We start from the raw sequence: 20,075 nt of genomic DNA on the forward strand, positions 1-20,075 counted from the left end.
TCATAGTCTATACCAAGCAACAATCATAAACCAGTTCCCTTTAAAAAAATCTTGATAAAGAGGACAATCAGCAAAATAATAATAAAAACACCACTATTCATACTTAAACAGACTTGAGAACATGTCAAACACTGTTATAAACACTTACTTACTTAACCTTCACAGCAACCCTATTATTCCCATTTTACTGATTAAGAAAACAAACAGTGAGATGAGCTATTATGGTGACTTGACTGGGGAGCAATGAGACCAGATTTCAAACCTCTGTACCATTTTAACTCTGAAGCTCATTCCCTTAAAATCACTATACTCCACTGAAAGATACACTGATGAAAAACTCAGGGATAAATAATCTAGCTCACTATGCTGTTCTGGGGTTAAAAACTACAGTATTTAAATCCTGGGAGTGACCTAAATATTAGTTTCAATTCCAGCACTTTATAGGTGAAGAAACTAATTCACTCAGGGCATGGTCAAAAGCTACTTAGTGACAGATTCAAAGTCAGGGTCAGTCAAGTCTAAACCCAAGTCATGTTTGCTTCCCTCACTTAAGTACAGTTAGTCTCTAGAAAAATCATAGCAAAACCTACAAACTCCACATAAAGGCAGAATACAAAATTCTGTCCAATCCATTTAGTAGGATCCAGTAAATAGAAACTACTGAGAGCTCCCATTTATAAATTACTTACTAATTTGGCAATTTAGGTTTTTCCTCTTTCCAATTACTCACCTGTCTGTTTCTAAAAGAATGAAGTTTTATCTAAAAACAAGAGGGAGTATTAATTCCTTTTATAACCCCTGTCGAAGCAAATAAATTATTGTACCGAATCAATTAATTCACTGAATGTGTTAGCTGTAACACTTAAGTAGATACAGAGCCTCCTAGTTTGAAAGAAGACCTAGGTAAGTAAATGAAACACAGGATGATGGGTAAGGTCACGGTTTTGCAGACTGCTAGGGAAACACATCATGCATGCATGCATGCTAAGTAGCTTCAGTCCTGTCTGACTCTTTGTGACCCCATGGACTGTAGCCTGCCAGACTCCTCTGTCCCATGGAATTCTCCAGGGAAGAATACTGCAGTGGGTTGCTAATCTCTTCGCCAGGGGATCTTCCCAACCCAAGAACTGAACCCTGGTCTCCTGCATTGCAGGCAGATTCTTTATCACTGAACTTCGGGGGAACACCCCAGGGAAACACAAAAGGAGTCCATCAAATCTACACTGGATGGGTGGAAGGAGTGGCAAAGGGTTGCTTCTGGAGAAACAGACACCTAATTTATTCATTAGGCCCAACAGCAGTTGGGATGGGGGAAAAGGGAGGTAAAGGAGGAAAAGAAACATTTAGACAGAGCAGTCCCAATGGGAGGGAGAAACAGTATTAGAAGACTCAGAGGAATAAGAAGCTGAAGTTTGGTTCATAGGCGAGGAACCCAAATTAGGCAGGTGTGCAATCAAGATAATCAAGTCAATAAGGCCAGTACATCCAAAGATAAGGTATTTTCTCACAAGAAAATAAATTGCACATAACATTTCTATGATTCACAGAAAAGGAAGAGTGTTTATATGGAAAGAATAAGGATAAGAAACAGACATTAGGCAAATTAGCCAATAAGTTTTCACTACATTTTCTTAAAGGCTGCAGTTCTCAACTAGAGAAAAAAATTCCAAATACACATGGAAGGGGTGAAGAATCCATTATTATTAGCAAGCTATTTTCTCAGAGCATCAAATGATGCTCATCTTTAAACATGCCTCCTGTGGACAATGAAATGTTGGTGACAGTTTCCAGCTTCAGATGAATCAGCTCTCATTGCTCAGGGCACATTACTGCTTCTGACCTCTTCCCCTGCCCGTGGCTTGACCTTCTTCCACTCCAGCATTATTCCCTGCCTCGTGCCTGTGAGCATCTCATATTATTCGCAAGCCATGGCTCTAGAATTTAGCATGAGGAGGGCTGCCCCTGATAGATGTCTAACATGAGTAATGCTCTTAATGACCCCCAATGGGACTCTGCCATATTTTCCCAGCAGGATGAGTCGTTGGAAGACAAAAAAGAAATTCTGCCCACTTTACAGTGAAACATAATGAAGACAAGACATTTCTCCAGAGTGGAATATTTTACTTAGATTTGATAAGAAATGACCAGTTTGGGTTTTGGTGTTTTGTTTTTTTTTTTTTTAAGTTAACAAAAGTTTCTCCGTATGTACTTAGCTTTGCAGTATAGCTTGAACACCTGAGGAAATTATCTCATTTTTATGTTACCTAAAGAAACCCCCCAAATGTCATTTTAGAAATACATATGAATTATGCACAAAGTTTTCTCACAGAAATGCTAGATATGCTCTTAAAAGCTGTGCATAAATCAATATCTTGTAAGTTAAATAACATTTTCACTGACAAATTATTTCTGAGATGCTTTATTTTCATTTCTCATTAATATTCAATTGGCAGTGATTACTGACCCTTTAGATTAAGCGTCTCTCCTGATAATATTTCTGTCAAACAGCTAATGATCTATAAAACAAATTATAAAACAAATATGGAAACTAGGTTTTAGAAATGATCCTACAACAAATATAAGCAGAAGGTAAAGGCTTCTTTGCAATTCAGCCTTAGCCCCAATTTTACTTCTATTTCTTCAGATTTCCTTAATGGTTCTTTTCAACCTGTAATTCATATGCAACACAGTGGTGTATCTCTTAACAGCAGTCAGTAAACTTTTAGATGCTCTCTGTTGATAATTTCCCCTCTTATTCAAGAATATATTTATTTATTCAAGTTCATCAGAGACTCTTAGCTCATCAAAGGACTTGTGGTTTTGTTTTCTTTGTTTGTTAGCTTTAAGACAAAAGAATAAACATAAACAGTCAAACTGATCACTTTTCCTGGCTTAACAAATACAGCTTGTAAAATGTAAATAACTCCCAATAAAGGCAGAAGCTTTTGGTTAAATAAATAAGCCATTATCTAACTACTTAGCTAGTCACAATACAGTAAGGATGACCAAATACCAGAAAAGTAAAAGCTTCTAAAATGCTGAAGATAACAGAGAGTGAGGGGATACTGATGTTTTTAGAGTAGGAATAAACAGCAACAAATAAGTCATTCTATATGAGATGGATGATGTAAAATTATAAATACAAAAGGATGATCTGTTGGTCACAGTTGCTGTGATGACATATTATTATTGTTGTTGTTGTTGTTGTTATTTGGACTTAAGTGTCCCCATTTGTCAGCTGGGAGATTTTACTTTAAAACAGACTTTTGCCTCTTCTTGAAAACTCTGAGAGTGTACGTACATTAAGTCCACATATCTCCATGGCAACATCCAGTCAGCCATCCCTTAGACCTGATAGAGGGCCTTGCTCTCATAGGCCCTGTACTGGCATTTGTTTTCAACCATTATAAAATATTATCAGAAAAGAAAAAGAGAATCTCACAAATTAAATGTTTTCTTATCTTCCTTGCCAACAATCATGACTTCAGACCAGGAAGGGCAGTCTGAAGACGGTTCAGCGGTAAATGAAGGTGGGAAGATAAGTATCTAGCTTACTAATATATTTTAAATCTCCTGATCCAGAAAAGCATTATATTGCTAACTACTGACAGAATTTTTAAATGAAATCTTTATTTGAACACTGGGAATAAGTTAAAAGTTATCTACATTTTTACTAAAAAATAAAACAGGATCCTCAACATCCATGTTACACTTCAGAACACTGACAAAATATATATTAAAAACAATAACAACAAAATAACATAACCAAGTGAAATGACTCTTTATGAAAGAAATGAAATTGGAAGAAAATGGATATCTTGTGTACAGAGGACAGAAAATTTAAAAAGAGCTTAACTGTCTTCAAAATGGAAACAGTTTCATGAAGAAACTGGACTGAATTTACCATGGGTAGTTTGGAGGGCAAAACAGAATCCAGTAGAATAGGAAATAGAGTTGAATTTTAGCTTAATTAATGTGCAAATTTACACAAAAATTATAAATGGAATCTTCTATGATATGAGGAGATAATTCCTGTCATAGAAAGTAATGAGGGTAGGATAAATAATAGTTGTTTGGATAATGCAGAGAGAGTAGAAGCACAGAAATAAAGCTGTTCTAAGACACTGTCCGAATGATTCTCTGATAGGTTAAGAAAAATAAAACAACATTATATTTAAATGTATTTATATGTATACTGCTATGCATACACACCCTCAGAGAATATACCAAAAAGTAAGTATCTCAGTTTCTAAGAATTATGGTTATCAAATTTATTTTTTATCACCTCTTCTCCACTTGGCAGAAGCTCTTTAGGGTCCAAGCATAGGCTCACAAGGCACTCATGTATTAAATAATCTATTGGGCAATCAACCATTTAGCATATTTTCCTTAAGTGCAAGGAATGAGATTTTTTTCAAATAATTTGTTACCTGGTAGGATTGATTAAATGAACGAAAGAATGAATGCTATTATTAATGTCCTTTAAAATAGTATAGGGTCATAAATGAAATTCCATAATAACTAACTGTAAAATCCATCTCTTTGAAGAGTTATATCATTTTTTCAGGTCACCACTCCTGGATGCACCTTTCTAATAATTCACTTTGCTCAACAAGACATTCTGTTCTTTCTTTCAACACTCTTTGGCAAGCTACTTATTTCAGGGAGAGTTTGCTGACTAAGTAAATCCCCTTACCAGTTCGCAAATGTAATTCTCCCTTCTCCCATCATATGAAAACATCTTTCATTCATCGACTGCCAACAATTCACTCCTGTGATTCAACATTCACTTTCCTGTCTATATGTACATAACCTGAATGTTGTGTTGAAAGCTCCTATACATTATCAGGTATGTCTGAAACATGCTTTAAAGTCTCTAATAGTAACAAAGAAGACAGTTGGTTAACAATAATTTTTCATTATTATCAAGATTGATAATCTTGATTTATGTAATCAAGAAAATCAAGATTGAAAGTCATTTACTGAGGAATAAATAATGTTATTAAGCTCCATTAATAATTAACATAGCATTATCAAATGCAAATGAATGATAGGCTACAACGCAATAAATGCATAGAAATGCATTTATTATCAAGTAGATTTGACAGAGTAAAAACTTTTAAGGTTGTGACCCCAGGTCTCATATAACAGAGAGTTTTAGATATGATACCATTTTGATTATTGGTAAAGGGTAGGAAACTGGGGAAAATGTTCATTTTCATTTAAACGTATATATTCCGGTATTGTTGCCTGGAGACTCCCATGGACATAGGCCTGACTGCAAAAAGTTGGGCACAACTTAGCAACTGAACACCAACAACAAAAATCATAAACCTATGGACACAGAGATGAGAACAGAAATGTACCATTCCACCTGCATATTTGGAAATAACTTTGGAGGACTACTGGGTTCAGTAGAGAGAACAACATCTCAGAAATTACAAAACAACCTTAAAGAGACATATCTACTTAAAAGAGTAAGAAGAGCATCAGTCTTCCGATTGACACCCAGGACTGATCTCATTTAGGATGGACTGGTTGGATCTCCTTGCAGTCCAACAGACTCTCAAGCGTCTTCTCAAACACCACAGTTCAAAAGCATCAATTCTTTGGCGCTCAGCTTTCTTCACAGTACAACTCTCACATCCATACATGAATACTAGAAAAACCATAGCCTTGACTAGATGGACCTGTGTTGGAAAAGTAACATCTCTGCTTTTCAATATGATATCTAGGTTGGTTATAACTTTGTTTCTAAGGAGTAAGCGTCTTTTGATTTCATGGCTGCAGTCACCATCTGCAGTGATTTTGGAGCCCCCCCAAAATAAAGTCTGACACTGTTTCCACTGTTTCCCCATCTATTTCCCATGAACAGATAGTAACATCCCCACCCCCACCCCCCCAAAAAAATAAAAGCTGTCCGTTTCATTATAGGGGACTGGAATGCAAAAGTAGGAAGTCAAGAAACACCTGGAGTAACAGGCAAATTTGGCCTTGGAATACAGAATGAAGCAGGGCAAAGGCTAATAGAGTTTTGCTAAGAGAACACACTAGTCGTAGCAAACACTCTCTTCCAACAACACATGAGAAGACTCTACACATGGACATCACCAGATGGTCAACACTGAAATCAGACTGATTATATTCTTTGCAGCCAAAGATGGAGAACCCCTATAGAGTCAGCAAAGACTGGGAGCTGACTGTGGCTCAGATCATGAACTCCTTATTGCCAAATCAGACTTAAATTGAAGAAAGTGGGGAAAACCACTAGCCCATTCAGGTATGACCTAAATCAAATCCCTTATGACTATACAGTGGAAGTGAGAAATAGATTTAAGGGACTAGATCTGATAGACAGAGTGCCTGATGAACTATGGATGGAGGTTCCTGACATTGTACAGGAGACAGAGATCAAGACCATCCCCGAGAAAAAGAAATGCAAAAAGGCAAAATGGTTGTCTGAGGAGGCCTTACAAATAGTTGTGAAAAGAAGAGAAGCAAAAAGCAAAGGAAAAAAGCAAAGATATACCCATTTGAATGCAGACTTCCAAAGAACAGCAAGTAGAGATAAGAAAGCTTTCCTCAGCGATCAATGCAAAGAAATAGATGAAAACATCAGAATGGGAAAGACTGGAGATCTCTTCAAGAAAATTAGAGATACCAAGGAAACATTTCATGCAAAGATGGGCTCAATAAAGGACAGACATGATATGGACCTAACAGAAGCAGAAGATATTAAGAAGAGGTGGCAAGAATACACAGAAGAACTGTAAAAAAAGATCTTCACCATCCAGATAATCACAATGGTATGATCACATACCTAGAGCCTTCACATCCTGGAATGTGAAGTTAAGAGGGCCTTAGGAAGCATCACTACAAACAAAGTTAGTGGAGGTAGCGGAATTCCAGTTGAGCTGTTTCAAATCCTGAAAGATGATGCTACAAAGTGCTGCACTCAATATGCCCGCAAATTTGGAAAACTCAGCAGTGGCCGCAGGACTGGAAAAGATCAGCTTTCATTCCAATACCAAAGAAAGGCAATGCCAAAGAATGATCAAACTACCACACAATTGCACTCCCATGCTACTAAAGTAATGATCAAAATTCTCCAAGCCAGGCTTCAGCAATACATGAACCATGAACTTCCAGATGTTCAAGCTGGTTTTAGAAAAGGCAGAGGAACCAGAGATCAAATTGCCAACATCCACTGGATCATGGAAAAAGCAAGAGAGTTCCAGAAAAACATCTATTTCTGATTTATTGACTATGCCAAAGCCTTTGACTGTGTGGATCACAATAAACTGTGGAAAAATTCTGAAAGAGATGGGCATACCAGACCACCTGACCTGCGTCTTGAGAAACCTGTATGCAGGTCAGGAAGCAACAGTTAGAACTGGACATGGAACAACAGACTGGTTCCAAATAGGAAAAGGAGTATGTCAAGGCTATATATTGTCACCCTACTTATTTAACTTCTATGCAGAGTACATCATGAGAAACGCTGGGCTGGAGGAAGCACAAGCTGGAACCAAGATTGCTGGGAGAAATATCAATAACTTAAGATATGCAGATGACACCACCCTTATGGCAGAAAGTGAAGAAGAACTAAAGAGCTTCTTAATGAAAGTGAAAGAAGAGAGTGAAAAAGTTGGCTTTAAGCTCAGCATTCAGAAAACTAAGATCATAGCATCCAGTCCCATCTCTCCATGGCAAATAGATAGGGAAACAGTGGAAACAGTGCTAACTTTATTTTTCTGGGCTTCAAAATTACTGCAGATGGTGACTGCAGCCATGAAATTAAAAGACGCTTACACCTCGGAAAGAAAGTTATAATCAACCTAGACAGCATATTAAAAGGCAGAGACATTACTTTGTCAACAAAGGTCCATCTAGTAAAGGCTATGGTTTTTCCAGTAGTCATGCATGGATGTGAGAGTTGGACTATAAAGAAAGCTGAGTGCTGAAGAATTGATTCTTTTGAACTGTGGTGTTGGAGAAGATTCTTGAGAGTCCCTTGAGCTGCAAGGAGATCCAACCAGTCCATCCTAAAGGAGGTCAGTCCTGGATGTTCATTGGAAGGACTGATGTTCAAGCTGAAACTTCAATACTTTAGCCATCTTATGCAAAGAGCTGACTCATTTGAAAAGATCCTGATCCTGGGAAAGATTGAGGGCAGGACGAGAAGGGGACGACAGAGGATGAGATGGTTGGATGGCATCACCGACTCAACTGACATGAGTTTGGGTAAACTCCAGGAGTTGATGATGGACAGGGAGGCCTGGCGTGCTGCAGTTCATGGGGTCGGAGAGTCGGACACACTGAGCACCTGAACTGAACTGAATCACAGATTCTAACCAAGCTGATGCCTAATATATTTTATATATCATATTACTAATTACACTATTTTCAAATTCAAATAAACACTCTTGCGATCCCAAGAATTTGAGCCCATCAGGCTCCCCTGTCCATGGGATTTGCCAGCAAGAATACTGAAGTGGGTTGCCATTTCGTTTTCCAGGGGATCTTCCAGACCCAAGACCGAACCAAGGCTCCTGCACTGCAAGCAATTCTTTACTGCTGAGCCACCAGGGAAACCCTGCTTGGTTTTTACTATTAATATCTCAAACTTACTCCACAAACTGAACACAATGAATTCCAACAGATCATGTTATGGGGGTGCACTTATATTTCTGTGATCTTATCGTGTATATTATCAGGGTTGCACTCTCTTTTGTTACTTATAGTTTGACAAGCAGAAGAGGGCAACGGACAATGAAATATACCAGAAAAATCCATCATCTAAAAGGGAACTAAAACAGCCTGGTAGCACAAGCAAGTTCCCTCACAAAAAAAGCATCTTGGCCTTGTTATATATACACATTTTATACTGTTTCATCTACAATCATTTTCCCAGAAACGAACAGTGTAGTGTGTATAATGGTGAAGACCCAAAATTCTGGGATCAGACTGGTTTCAAATTCTGACTCCACCACCCTAGGTGAGTGACCAGTCAAGAAAGTAAACTTTTCTGAGCCTCCTTTTTCCATACTGATAGGCAGGGATAACAGCCATGCCTTCATTCTCAATGTGGAATCAAGTAAGATGTGTGAGCACTGTGCCAGCCCATAACTTTATATGTTTAGACTTTATAATTATTATTAGAGATATTGATTCCTAGCCTTCAGATTCAGTATACATATTTGGATCCATACCTCATCATTTAATTATTTTTTCATTATCAGGCTATATATGTATGTGTATATATCTATACATATATATTTAATAACTATGTGTGGTTATTAAAGGACTTTGTTCAACATATCAAATACAAAATGGTGAAAGGGTAATTTTGAATATGGGGTCCTAGGAAAGAATGAGTTCCTGGGATGGAATGATGCTTAGCAAGAGAAAAAGACCAAATACTGCAGGGCTCCTCTCGGGACATACTTAATCTAAATAAAAGTGCCTTCATGATGCATCTATTAATTCCAAATTATTAGCTGATGAAAAGCAACAATCTTGTCAGTGAAATGCCCCTCCTCTCTGTGCAGCATCCAAGCTTCTGCCCATCTCCCATTTTCTTTCTACATCTTTAGGTTTTGGCAATATACTAAGTTCATTAATTTAAGCAAATTCCAATTCTAAACTTAACACCAGATTGCTAAGGAAATGTTCACTTCTTTTCAAATATGAGGGAGAAAAACAGATGAGTCTATCTCTCACAGGCTGTACAAGCCAGTTTACTTTAGTCAGACAACTTGCTAATTGAATGGTCTGGAAATACTGAAATTACTTCCCAATCCAGGCAACTGAAGTAGTTTAAAGTTACCCAGAGGTGTGCAGTTAACACTTACAAATGCATTTTAACACTTTGATATATGAACAAACACCATTTTAGTGAAGTTTCCGAGTAATAGAAGACTGCCTTTTAAGTCAAGCCTGAGTAAACAAAATCAGCTTTAGATCAGTAAGACTAAAAAGTGTACATTTTATATTTCCGTTATATAGGAAAGGAATTGAAGGCAGACACTTTTAACCAAACTAAAACCTAGTATATCATTATTGAAAGAAAACAATCACATGCTAATACAGAAAACAGAGTATGCATGTTATTGAAGTTTGGAGATTTAAATTTTGAGAAAGTACCTCATTAGTACCATCTGATGCCAAATAATGTTGAAACAGACAAGTATAGCCTGATTCACTCACTCATTGGTCCTATTTTCTTTTCAAATTCTACCAGGGATTGCTAACGACAGAAAAGGGCCTCGGTCACATGGGTGGAGAAAAAATAAACCTAGCCTCTGTCCCCTCTTCTGCTAATAACCAGGAATGAGCTTACCAAGTTGACCTTTTTTTTCCCATAATGGTGCATAAGTTATGACCATACATAACACACTACAAAGAATCTGATGGTCATAGAAGCATATCTTTTATTATTTTCATTGAAATTTAAGCTAAATCAAGAGAGAGATAACATATGCCTTAAAGATTTTTAAACTACTAAAAGGTCATATATAACGATTTTATTACTTCTACAATAATTTTCCTCACAGTAAAAGAAGAATCTATAGGGAATTCCCTGTCATTCCCGCGGTTAGGACTCTCTGTTTTCACTGCTGAGGGCCTGGGTTCAATCCCCAGTCAGGGAATTAAGTTCCCACGAGCTGTATGGTATAGTCAAAAATAATAAAATAAAAAACAAGAATACACAGAGTGTTTCAGGGATACAAACTTGGTCTCTTATATTGTTTAGCAGAACCTCTGTCAGACAGAAAGTTAGCCATGAGCCACTAGAGGCATCCAAGTCAGCGGCCATATCCAAAAGCTATTAACCAATGCTGCCCCAAACACGGCATCAGTACTCTAAAACGGTCAGGGGACCGGAAAAAATCCCCCACTAGCCAACTGGAAGGATTTGTGCCCCATTCTGGTACTCACGCATGCCTCACACTAGCTATCATGTCCTTAGATAACCTTTGTTTCATTGGGCTCCCTAAATGTTCATAAATATTCTATGAATACATATATCTAATTTTAATAGGCTGAATTATAGGAAGAACATGCACATCACAGCCTCTGGTTATAAAACCTGCAGCTGTCAATTAAGACTGTCAATCAATGACCAGCTGGATTAAAAAATCTACACCTCAGCGCTCTGGGCAGCTGCCTCCCTAGGCCTTGGCCCAGCTCTCTCTTGAGGTGTTTTCTCTGTTCTCTCTTAATCTTCAATAAACTCTCTTGCAGCAGATGAGAACTCAAGATTCTTCTTTGTGTTTTTACCAAGAACCAAGCCCCATGGAAGACGGGTCTCCTGACTCTCTTCCACTAACACCTCTTGCAAATAGCTGAGAGAAAGTTCCGGACTCCATGCTCCTTTCATGGCTGACTGTGGATAAGCTGTCCCTGGTTTTCAAGGCATGTACAGATAAGCTGAACACAGGCATAGGTGACCTATACCTCGAACTTAACACTTTCTGAAATCCAATCAAGGGCATTTTGGGGGCAGGAGGAGAAGGGGATGACAGAGGATGAGATGGCTGGATGGCATCACTGACTCGATGTACGTGAGTCTAAGTGAACTCCAGGGGTTGGTGATGGACAGGGAGGCCTGGTGTGCTGCAATTCATGGGGTTGCAAAGAGTCAGACATGACTGAGCGACTGAACTGAGCTGAACCATGAGCTACAACTTGCCAGAATTGCTTTAAAAATATGTTTTCTAATATGGGAGACTAATGTGATTAAAAAAAAAAAAAAGGTCCCAGAAATATACTGTATTATTACTACTTCCAATATGCTGCATATAAACCACTCACTGGATACAAAAAATATATATCCCCACTTAAGGCAGAACCACACTGCTCTGCTGACATTTGCTTGTATCCATTGGTGGTGCTTTTTAATGGTTCATTTACTTGTCAAACTAGGTGACAGGCATTAGGCCTACAGACTATTCGGCATCAAACTCACAATCCAAGAACCATGTCTACCATTGTTTACCTTCTATACACTCTCCTCCTTTAATAAAATAAGTTAATTAAAGAAAATAAACAGATATTCTTTTCTGGCTCTAAGCCATGGACAGCTGTGAACACCAAAGAGGTAAGGTACTTCTCTCGCTGAACGAAGTCAGAAAGATATGCACAGTCATGCTGTTCAAAATATTGTTTTATGTGTGGAACAACATTGCTGTAAGACATTTGGAAGCCAAGTAAAATCACAGAAGTAAGGGAATTTGTAACAGTGTTTTGGTTTAAGCAAAAGGAGATTGAGCTCCCCCATGAAGCAAGCAACATGACACCTTCTAGCATTAGAAATAGCCTTTTGGATGGCTAAAGAGAGAAAGAGAGAGGCAATGGAGTGGGGATCAAAGCTATCTTCCTGTACACTACAGATAATCTTTTTTCCTCCTTTCCTTCAACAGCAAGATTGAAGGAAAGGGCTAAAGGTAGGGGGAGAAGAGGGAAAGGAAACCATCCTAATCCAGAATTGTAAAGGAAGGAGGTGGCCTTTGATCTCCACAGGATGGCAACTTTATTGGCTATGCATAAGCAGTTTCCAACCAGCTGATCAACCAGGTATTAACACACAACACCCTTCCATGATCAGTAACCATGAAGCGAGTCATCTGTGAACAGCAGTCAAGCAGAAGGCTCATCTGCTACTAAATGACCACCAGCCCATGCCCAACCCAGAGAGGAAAAACCAACCCCAGGGGAAATGATTGCTTCTCCACAGGCTCTTCCCTGATAAGCACCAATTATTTGCCTTGGGACTCAGAACAAAATCTTTCCTCAAGTGAGCATGAATGAGGATGGCATTCATTTTTCAAAATACAACTTGGAATTGTGTGTTTCCACATCACCAGAAGTCATTGTTTTGACTTCTGTTCAGTCTCTATTTTTAAGCATGTCAGAAAATGCAGACATGATAAAGGCTGGATGCGAGTTGACTGAAGGTAAAGAATCATTGTCTTACCTGGTGATCTAAAAATTTGAATATCGTTTACTTAATGGCAGGATAAGAAAAGCCTCCCTTCCAAATTCTCAAGTGTTCAAACCACAGTCTTGTTTGGGTAGATTTGGTGGACATGCTTTAAAATTAAACAATGACTGAACTATAATCTTTCTTCTTTTAAATCCTTCATTTCTCTCTTTCAACTCAGAAAGCACACAGTGGTTAAGGGTTTTGGAATCAACTGGGTTCAAATCCCCTCTCATCTGTATCTCCTAACATCTCTATGATGTTATAACTATAAAACACAACTATAAAACACAGATAAAGTAATATTTTACTAATAATAGCACCTACATCATAGGGTTCTTAAAAGCATTAAACAAGATAATGGTGACTGTTCAACAAATCATAGTCATATCTTCATAGCAACGGTAGTAGTCATCAGCATAAAGTTTCTTAGGGTACCCCAGAATTTGAATATGGTCTCATTTTTTTTTTAATTATTATTCTTTCTTTCTTTTGCTCTACTGGTCTCCTCTAAGCAAAAACATTGTGATACAGAAGGTAACTACTTAGCTTTTCACTCCACTAAATAAACTGAGGCAATCAATATTCTAAAGTCTTATTAAATTAGCAGCTTTTAAAAAATTATATGAATTCTTTAAAGATTTAGACTACTCCTTTGTTTCCAAATGATTCCATCTTCCAAACTACTCAGTTCTTAAAAACACTCTAGCTCTTTATATAGTTGTTAAATAGAGAGCATTTACCTTGACATCAATTTTTCAAGAGTCCACTTTTCAGATTTGCTTTTTGTCCTATGTGTGGTCAGACGGGTGCACTCAGATTTGGCTGCTCTATCTACTGCCACTCCTCCTCCTATAGCTTAAAACTTAATTATAGATTAATTCTGAATCTGGTTCTTCTACTGTACTTCTCTAGACTTCTGCTTCTACTGTTTTTTTTTTCCTTTCTTATTACCAAATTTCTTAATTTATTTAAGATTACCTAAGGCCTAATTTTGAGTAAAATTTTTATTTCCTTGTATTTTTTCCATAAGAAATCAAGCAGTCAAGACAGTTGTATTTTTGTTTTCAGAATTAAACATTTTTCAAAAGCCAGAAATTAACATGAGCATTACTCTAGCATCGCTTATAAACACAGAAAATGATACATACTCAACTATTTACAATCTTCACTGGCAAGCTATTATTCTAAATTTCCCAGCCAATTGTATACCTCTTGCCCAGTATTTTAAATTGTACCTATTCCATGTAAAATAAATAAACAAATAACTGTGATTACAGGTTTGAAGTTTAGTGTTTTGTATCACTAATTCACACAAGAATATTTCATTTGTCACAGTGAAGACTAAAGGAAAATTTCAGATAAACTTACTGTTCTGAGACATTTTAATTGCAATTATCTCACAAATTAGAGGGCCCATTATCAAGAAATCGTATGCTTTAAAAGACGTCACAGTGTTCAGGCAAGTATATCTAAAAGCTAACAAGTTTATTTTAAAATAAAGAATTACCAGAATTGCCAAAGAATCTTCCTGTTAGAGAGAGAGAGACCATAGACCCAGATAAGTGGATTACGGAGTGAAACTTTCCCAAAAAATTTCCCTTCCGATAAGAGAAAAAGACTCCTCCACCACCACCACCCCCCAAAAGCAGAAAGATAGGACTAGTGAATTTCCACTTCAATTGAAGTTCAGATCTCATCGTAAGTCTGAACTGAAATTCAATCACTTTTTTCACTTAAAAGCAGGTTTTAGCAAATGGAGTTGAGGAGGGGAAGTCCATAAAGAAGGAAACAATGTTTAGAATCAGATCCTGAGAGATCATACAGGTTGTTGTTGGTTTTTTTTTTTCCCCCAGTGCTATTTCATCTGCTCCCCTCACCAAAAGTCTAGCTCTCCATAGAAAAGAAATGAGGTATACAAACACGAAAGAAACTCACTACTTCTAAAGAAATAATTATTTTTTTGAAAATCTTAGTTTCCTAGAATAAAAAGTTATATATTGTAGCATTAGTGTAATAAAAAGTACAAAAAGCAAATGTATAATATTTGATGTTAAGTATGATATCAACACATCAACATGAAGTGTATAATCTGTTTGAAGAAAACTATTGGACTTTGTTAACTTGGCAGCCACGTTAAAAACAAAAAAAAAAGAAAAAAGAAAAAAGAAAAAAAGACCTGACAACCAATAGATGCTTTTACAGGTTAAATCTTGTTGAAGGTCCCTTAGCCCCTCGGTACACTTTGATTTATTTAAACTCACCACATTTCTCTTAAATACACTCCATTAACAAGTGATAGACTGTGATCTTAGGCTTGAGGCAAGATATGAAACACAATCTTTCAAGAACTTCATTCATTCCCTCTCCAGGTGTCTTGAGCACGCCCAACTCAACTTACTTATCTGAGTTTTGTGAAGGTTTACTCAAATCAATAGGATGGCTTTAGAATAGCACACTCTCATGAAATCTTCTCAGCAGACCAATAATTTGGCCTCCCCAAGTTCAAATGCACAGCAGGAGTTAAAGTCAGCGGAAGAGCTAGGAACAGCTTCAGGTTAAATATGAGAGAGCATCTTACAAGGACACACCTCTGACCCTGCCAACAAAGTAGATGACCACACCTATTAGAAAATTTAAGACTTATGAAAATCATCAGTGACTTCAGTGGAAAATTAACTTAGAAAAACAAAGCCAGAAATCATTTCAGGTCTAAATGATTCATATCTATTTCAACTACAAATCTCCAATACTAGGTACTCATCAAATTACAAAATCTGAGAGGACAGTACACACACTCCAAGATACTTCTCCAAGTGAAGACAGAGAATTCCCAAGCTGACCTGACCAGCTTTCAGTGATACCTTATTAGTGTGACCCTATCTTTAATCTACAGCCATGATAAAATGTCCCAACATATACAAACTCAGCTCAAACAGTGACTAATGACCATTAATCCTCCTATCTTCAGTAATCTGGCTCTCCAGTCATTTATCACACTGACACTTCACTTTACACACGTGAATAAACTTTAACTGAGAAGGTGAATCAACAAAAACCTCAAAGGTATCTGAAGCTGTAAATTAAACTAGGGGGAGACGCAGCAAAGACAGACAAATAGAGAGATCAGATCTGAATGTTTCTGATTTGCATCCTGGCCAGGTCGTGTGGGTGGGGAACTTTTCAATCATTCAGACCTGCAAACTAAGAAGAAAAAAAAAAAAAAAAAACTACAGTAGGGAAAGGGGAAACTGAAGTAAGAAGAGGTGGCCCCAAAGAATTGGTTTCATCTATTCATCTTCCACCGTGACATATATGAAAACTTCAGTTTTTTGTTTTCTTCAAAGGAGTAACAATTTAATGAATTCCTCATTTAGTTTCATTGCAAAGGTTCCTTTTAGTCAGAAAGCATATCTCGTGGGCTGAAACTATTTTAAGGGTTTATTCGCTATCATTTGGCTGATGTATGTTTTTCTTTTACATATTTCCTTAAGTAAAATCCTTCTTCAAAATAAACTATAGCTATAGACCACAAAAATCTCAAACCAACCTTTCAAAACTGTTTCATAATCACGGAAACTGAGTGACTCTAACCTACAGGCCTTGATGCAACTTGAAGCTCAGTACAGGACTATAAAAAATTCCCTGAGGTGCAGTGCGTGTGTGTATGTGTGCGCGCGCGCGTGTGTGTGTGTGTGTGGTGCAGTGTGAGTGTGTGTGTGGTGTGTTTTAAGGCCTGAAATCGGATCCTTGATTGAAACCAGAATCTACCAAAAAGAAAGAAAGAAAAGTTGAGTCGTGGCTCTGTTCCCCCATACTAAAAGTTTCTTAGGGAGTGTCAGAAAACTATTGGTAAGTGTAGATGCATTGTACACTCTTAAGGTCAGACGTACCCCACTGCAGCATCCTTCCAACGGTTCATATGAAGAGTTTCCATACTATATAATGAATCCCCCAAATCCTAAACCCAGCCTTCAGTTTTCCCTTGCCAATGAATATTCCCAGGCAACTAAGTGTTCCCTTTCTGATACTTGCAACCGCCTGTTTCCCTTCTGAACTCAGCCAGCCGGAGTGGCTAGTTTATATCCTACCGTAAGAAGGAGTTATTTCCTGAAGTTTCTTCAGCATTCAATTTAATTACAGACTTCGGTTACATAAAACAACTACTAATAACCCGTTTGCTCGGAAGAGGAGGGGCGAATAGCACGACCAGGTTCAGAAATCCTGACGGGTTTCTGGGCTACCGCTCCCTGGGCGCACAGCTCCCTTCCCCAGGGACGCGGCCGAGCCATCGGACTGACTTTGGCTCATCGTCAGGGCCCAAGCTCACCGCCACCCTCTGTCTCTTCCACCCCGCGCTCAGACGTGCGTTTGCCCGGAGAGATCTGGGCGTGCCTCGAACTTGGCAAAAGGCCTAGGTCTGCAAAAAGGCTTGGAGGGTCTTGGGGGATGGGGGAGTAAGGACAGCACAAAGTACCATCTAAGAACCCTTTCGTCTAAAACTCCTGCCAGGGGTCGGGCCCCTCCGGCCTTGGAAGGAGGCAGAGGTCGCCAAAATTCAGCTCGGGGTTGATTCGGGAAAGTGGAGAGAAGGCGTGCAAGGGGGAAATGAAGGGTGAAGAAAGACGACGCGGGGTTACCTGAACAGAGACATATGAATCCAAAGAGGTAAAAGTGAGCAGGCTCCGCGATCATTGTCCTTGGGTGGATCCTGCATTCAGTCTCATGCCAAGAGGAGGGGGTAAAAATGAGCTCCCCAAATTTATGAAGCCACACACCACACACACTACACACAAAGGCTTAATATAAGCAACGTGGGTCAATCCGCCAGGACTTTTCAGGGCAATTACTGGTCCACCTTTCCGGACGCTTGTCAATATCTCAGAGCCCTTTGCAGACTAAGGATTCCAAGGTTTGCCTTCTCTGGCGCCAGGGTTTCCGAGGCGGCTCGGCCACTTCCAAGGACCATCCAAAGCGAACAACAAAGAGCCGAGGCAGAAGAGCAGTTGTGCGGTTTCCTTCCTCCGCGATCTCTCCAAGCCTCCCGGCGTGCGCCCCCACACTGTGCGCCCGAGCGCCGCGGCGAGGGCCGGCGCGGCGGCAAAGTTGGGGTGTGAGAACGGATTAGGGCGAGCCGAAAAGTGCTTCTCCGTCTATCGGCGAGCCCAGTCAACAGCTGGCCACCCGCGCCGGCGGCAAAAGCAGCGGCAGCACTTCTGGAGAGCAGGCACAGGGTGCCGGGGGTGTGCCTGGGTGACTCCGCGCGCTGGGGGCGAGCAAGGGGGCGGTACGGCGACAGCGGTTCCCTGGGCGGGCCCTTGTTCCCATCACTTGGGGGATGCGGAGGGCACTAAGGACGGCAGCCGGTCCGCGGACACACTCACGCCTCCTGGGCGCTCCCAGCCCAGAGCTGCGCTCACCATCCCTCAAACCCCTCGCCGCTGGGGCGTGCGCGCAAAGCACCCCGAACTCTCCGCGGCTGGGACGCTGGAGCCCAAAGTTCCAAGCGGCGGCTACCCGCAGCCCAGGCTCGTGGTAGCGCCAGGGAGGCAGCTCCCGGACCTCCCCGGGGTAGCCGAGAGGGGCGAGGAGCGTGCCGCTGCGGGTAGGAGTGACGGCCGCCGCGGCTCACCCGAGCTCCGCCGGGATCAGCAGCGTCTGAAGTTTCTGCTCTCACGCTGCCCCTTCTCTGGCTCGGTCGTTTGTGGGTTTCCCCCACCTTCCCCGCGGCTCCCAGTTTCCTCCCTCTCTTTCCCGGCCCGAGAACACTTAAAGGGGCCGCGCGGTCCTTTCCATGCGTCAGGTTACACTCTCCAGACGCCTCCCTGGCAAGTTCTGCTTGTTAATATTTCCATCCACGAGCCAGGGTGCCCGACTGCGCCCTCAGGTGAGAAATCAAATTGCTCAGGATCACAAATCCGAGCGAATGGGAACTTGGCTCGTTTCTCTTGCCACCCCTGGCTCCCCTGCACCTTTCTCCAAATGGAACCTCCCAGCCAAAGACTTCAAAAATCCTCCGGTCCAGCTTAACCTCTTCCCTACCGCTTCCAGGAGTTGGATGAACTTTCAGATAACTCTGTATTCACCCTTCCCTATTCCCATTAAAACAGAAAAAAAAAAAAAATCAAATATGGGCAAACGAACCTTTGGAATAGGAAGCAGGGAAATAACTACGTAAAATGTATCAGGAGATGGGCACTGTATTACAAAAATCAGTTTATTTTACACTGCGGTCGTTGAGGCTCTTGTAGAAAGACCACCCAACTCCTCGAGGGGCGCAGGGGTGGGTCCTGGGGACCTTTTTTTTTTTTTTTTTGTAACCAAATACCTCTCCTTCAACTTTATTGACTCTATAGAATGCTAACCTTGGGGAGGTAACTAAGGAAGAGGAAATATGCAAAAAACATTCTTGACTACTCTGGAGTTTGTGCTTATAGAAGAAGCCATTCGGTGTTTCAAAACCAAAAGGTATGGGCTTTAACATCCCATGCACCTCACCCTGAAATACTAACCAACCAGTTGTTATCTCTGTTACCAGGCCAGATCTCCGTTTTCCTTTCTGAAACAGAAACTTTTGAGATATTCACAAATCCAAAGCAAAACAAACCTATCACATTTGATGAGTATTATTGCATTCATTCATTCACTCATTCATTTTTCTTCCTTTCTGTTAAAAAACACACTATACAAAAACCACCCAAGACATGGTGAAGTGAAGTGAAAGTCACTCAGTCATGTCCGACTCTTTGTGACCCCATGGACTGAATACTGCAGTGGGCAGCCGCTTCCTTCTCCAGGGGATCCTCCTCCCAACCCAGGAATCAAACCCAGGTCTCCCCATCACAGGTAGATTCTTTATCAGCTGAGCCACAAGGGAAGTTGCCTGCGTGCTAAGTCGCTTCAGTGGTGTCCAACTCTTTGCGACCCTATGGACTGTAGCCACGAGGCTTCTCTGTCCATGGGATTCTCCACACAAGAATACTGGAAGGGGTTGCCATGCCCTTCTCCAAAGACATGGTGAGTGCCCAATAAATGGTAGATACTGGTACCAATACTTCTCATTGGAAAAGACTCTGATGCTGGGAAAGAT

At 40.0% G+C, this 20,075-nt stretch overlaps 1 protein-coding gene across 1 annotated transcript in view; it reads right to left on the reverse strand.

Annotated features, from left to right (window-relative positions):
* ROBO1 (roundabout guidance receptor 1) overlaps nucleotides 1-18,730 on the reverse strand; it is a 452,203-nt gene extending 433,473 nt beyond the window's left edge. The window contains exon 1 of the mRNA XM_069578675.1: nucleotides 17,626-18,730. Within this exon, the coding sequence (XP_069434776.1) occupies nucleotides 17,626-17,680 (55 nt within the window). The 5' untranslated portion in view covers nucleotides 17,681-18,730. The remainder of the gene's footprint in view (nucleotides 1-17,625) is intronic.
* Between the last annotated feature and the right edge of the window lie 1,345 nt (nucleotides 18,731-20,075).

This window comes from Ovis canadensis, chromosome 1 (genome assembly GCF_042477335.2).
Source record: "Ovis canadensis isolate MfBH-ARS-UI-01 breed Bighorn chromosome 1, ARS-UI_OviCan_v2, whole genome shotgun sequence".
Classification (NCBI taxonomy): Eukaryota; Metazoa; Chordata; class Mammalia; order Artiodactyla; family Bovidae; genus Ovis; species Ovis canadensis.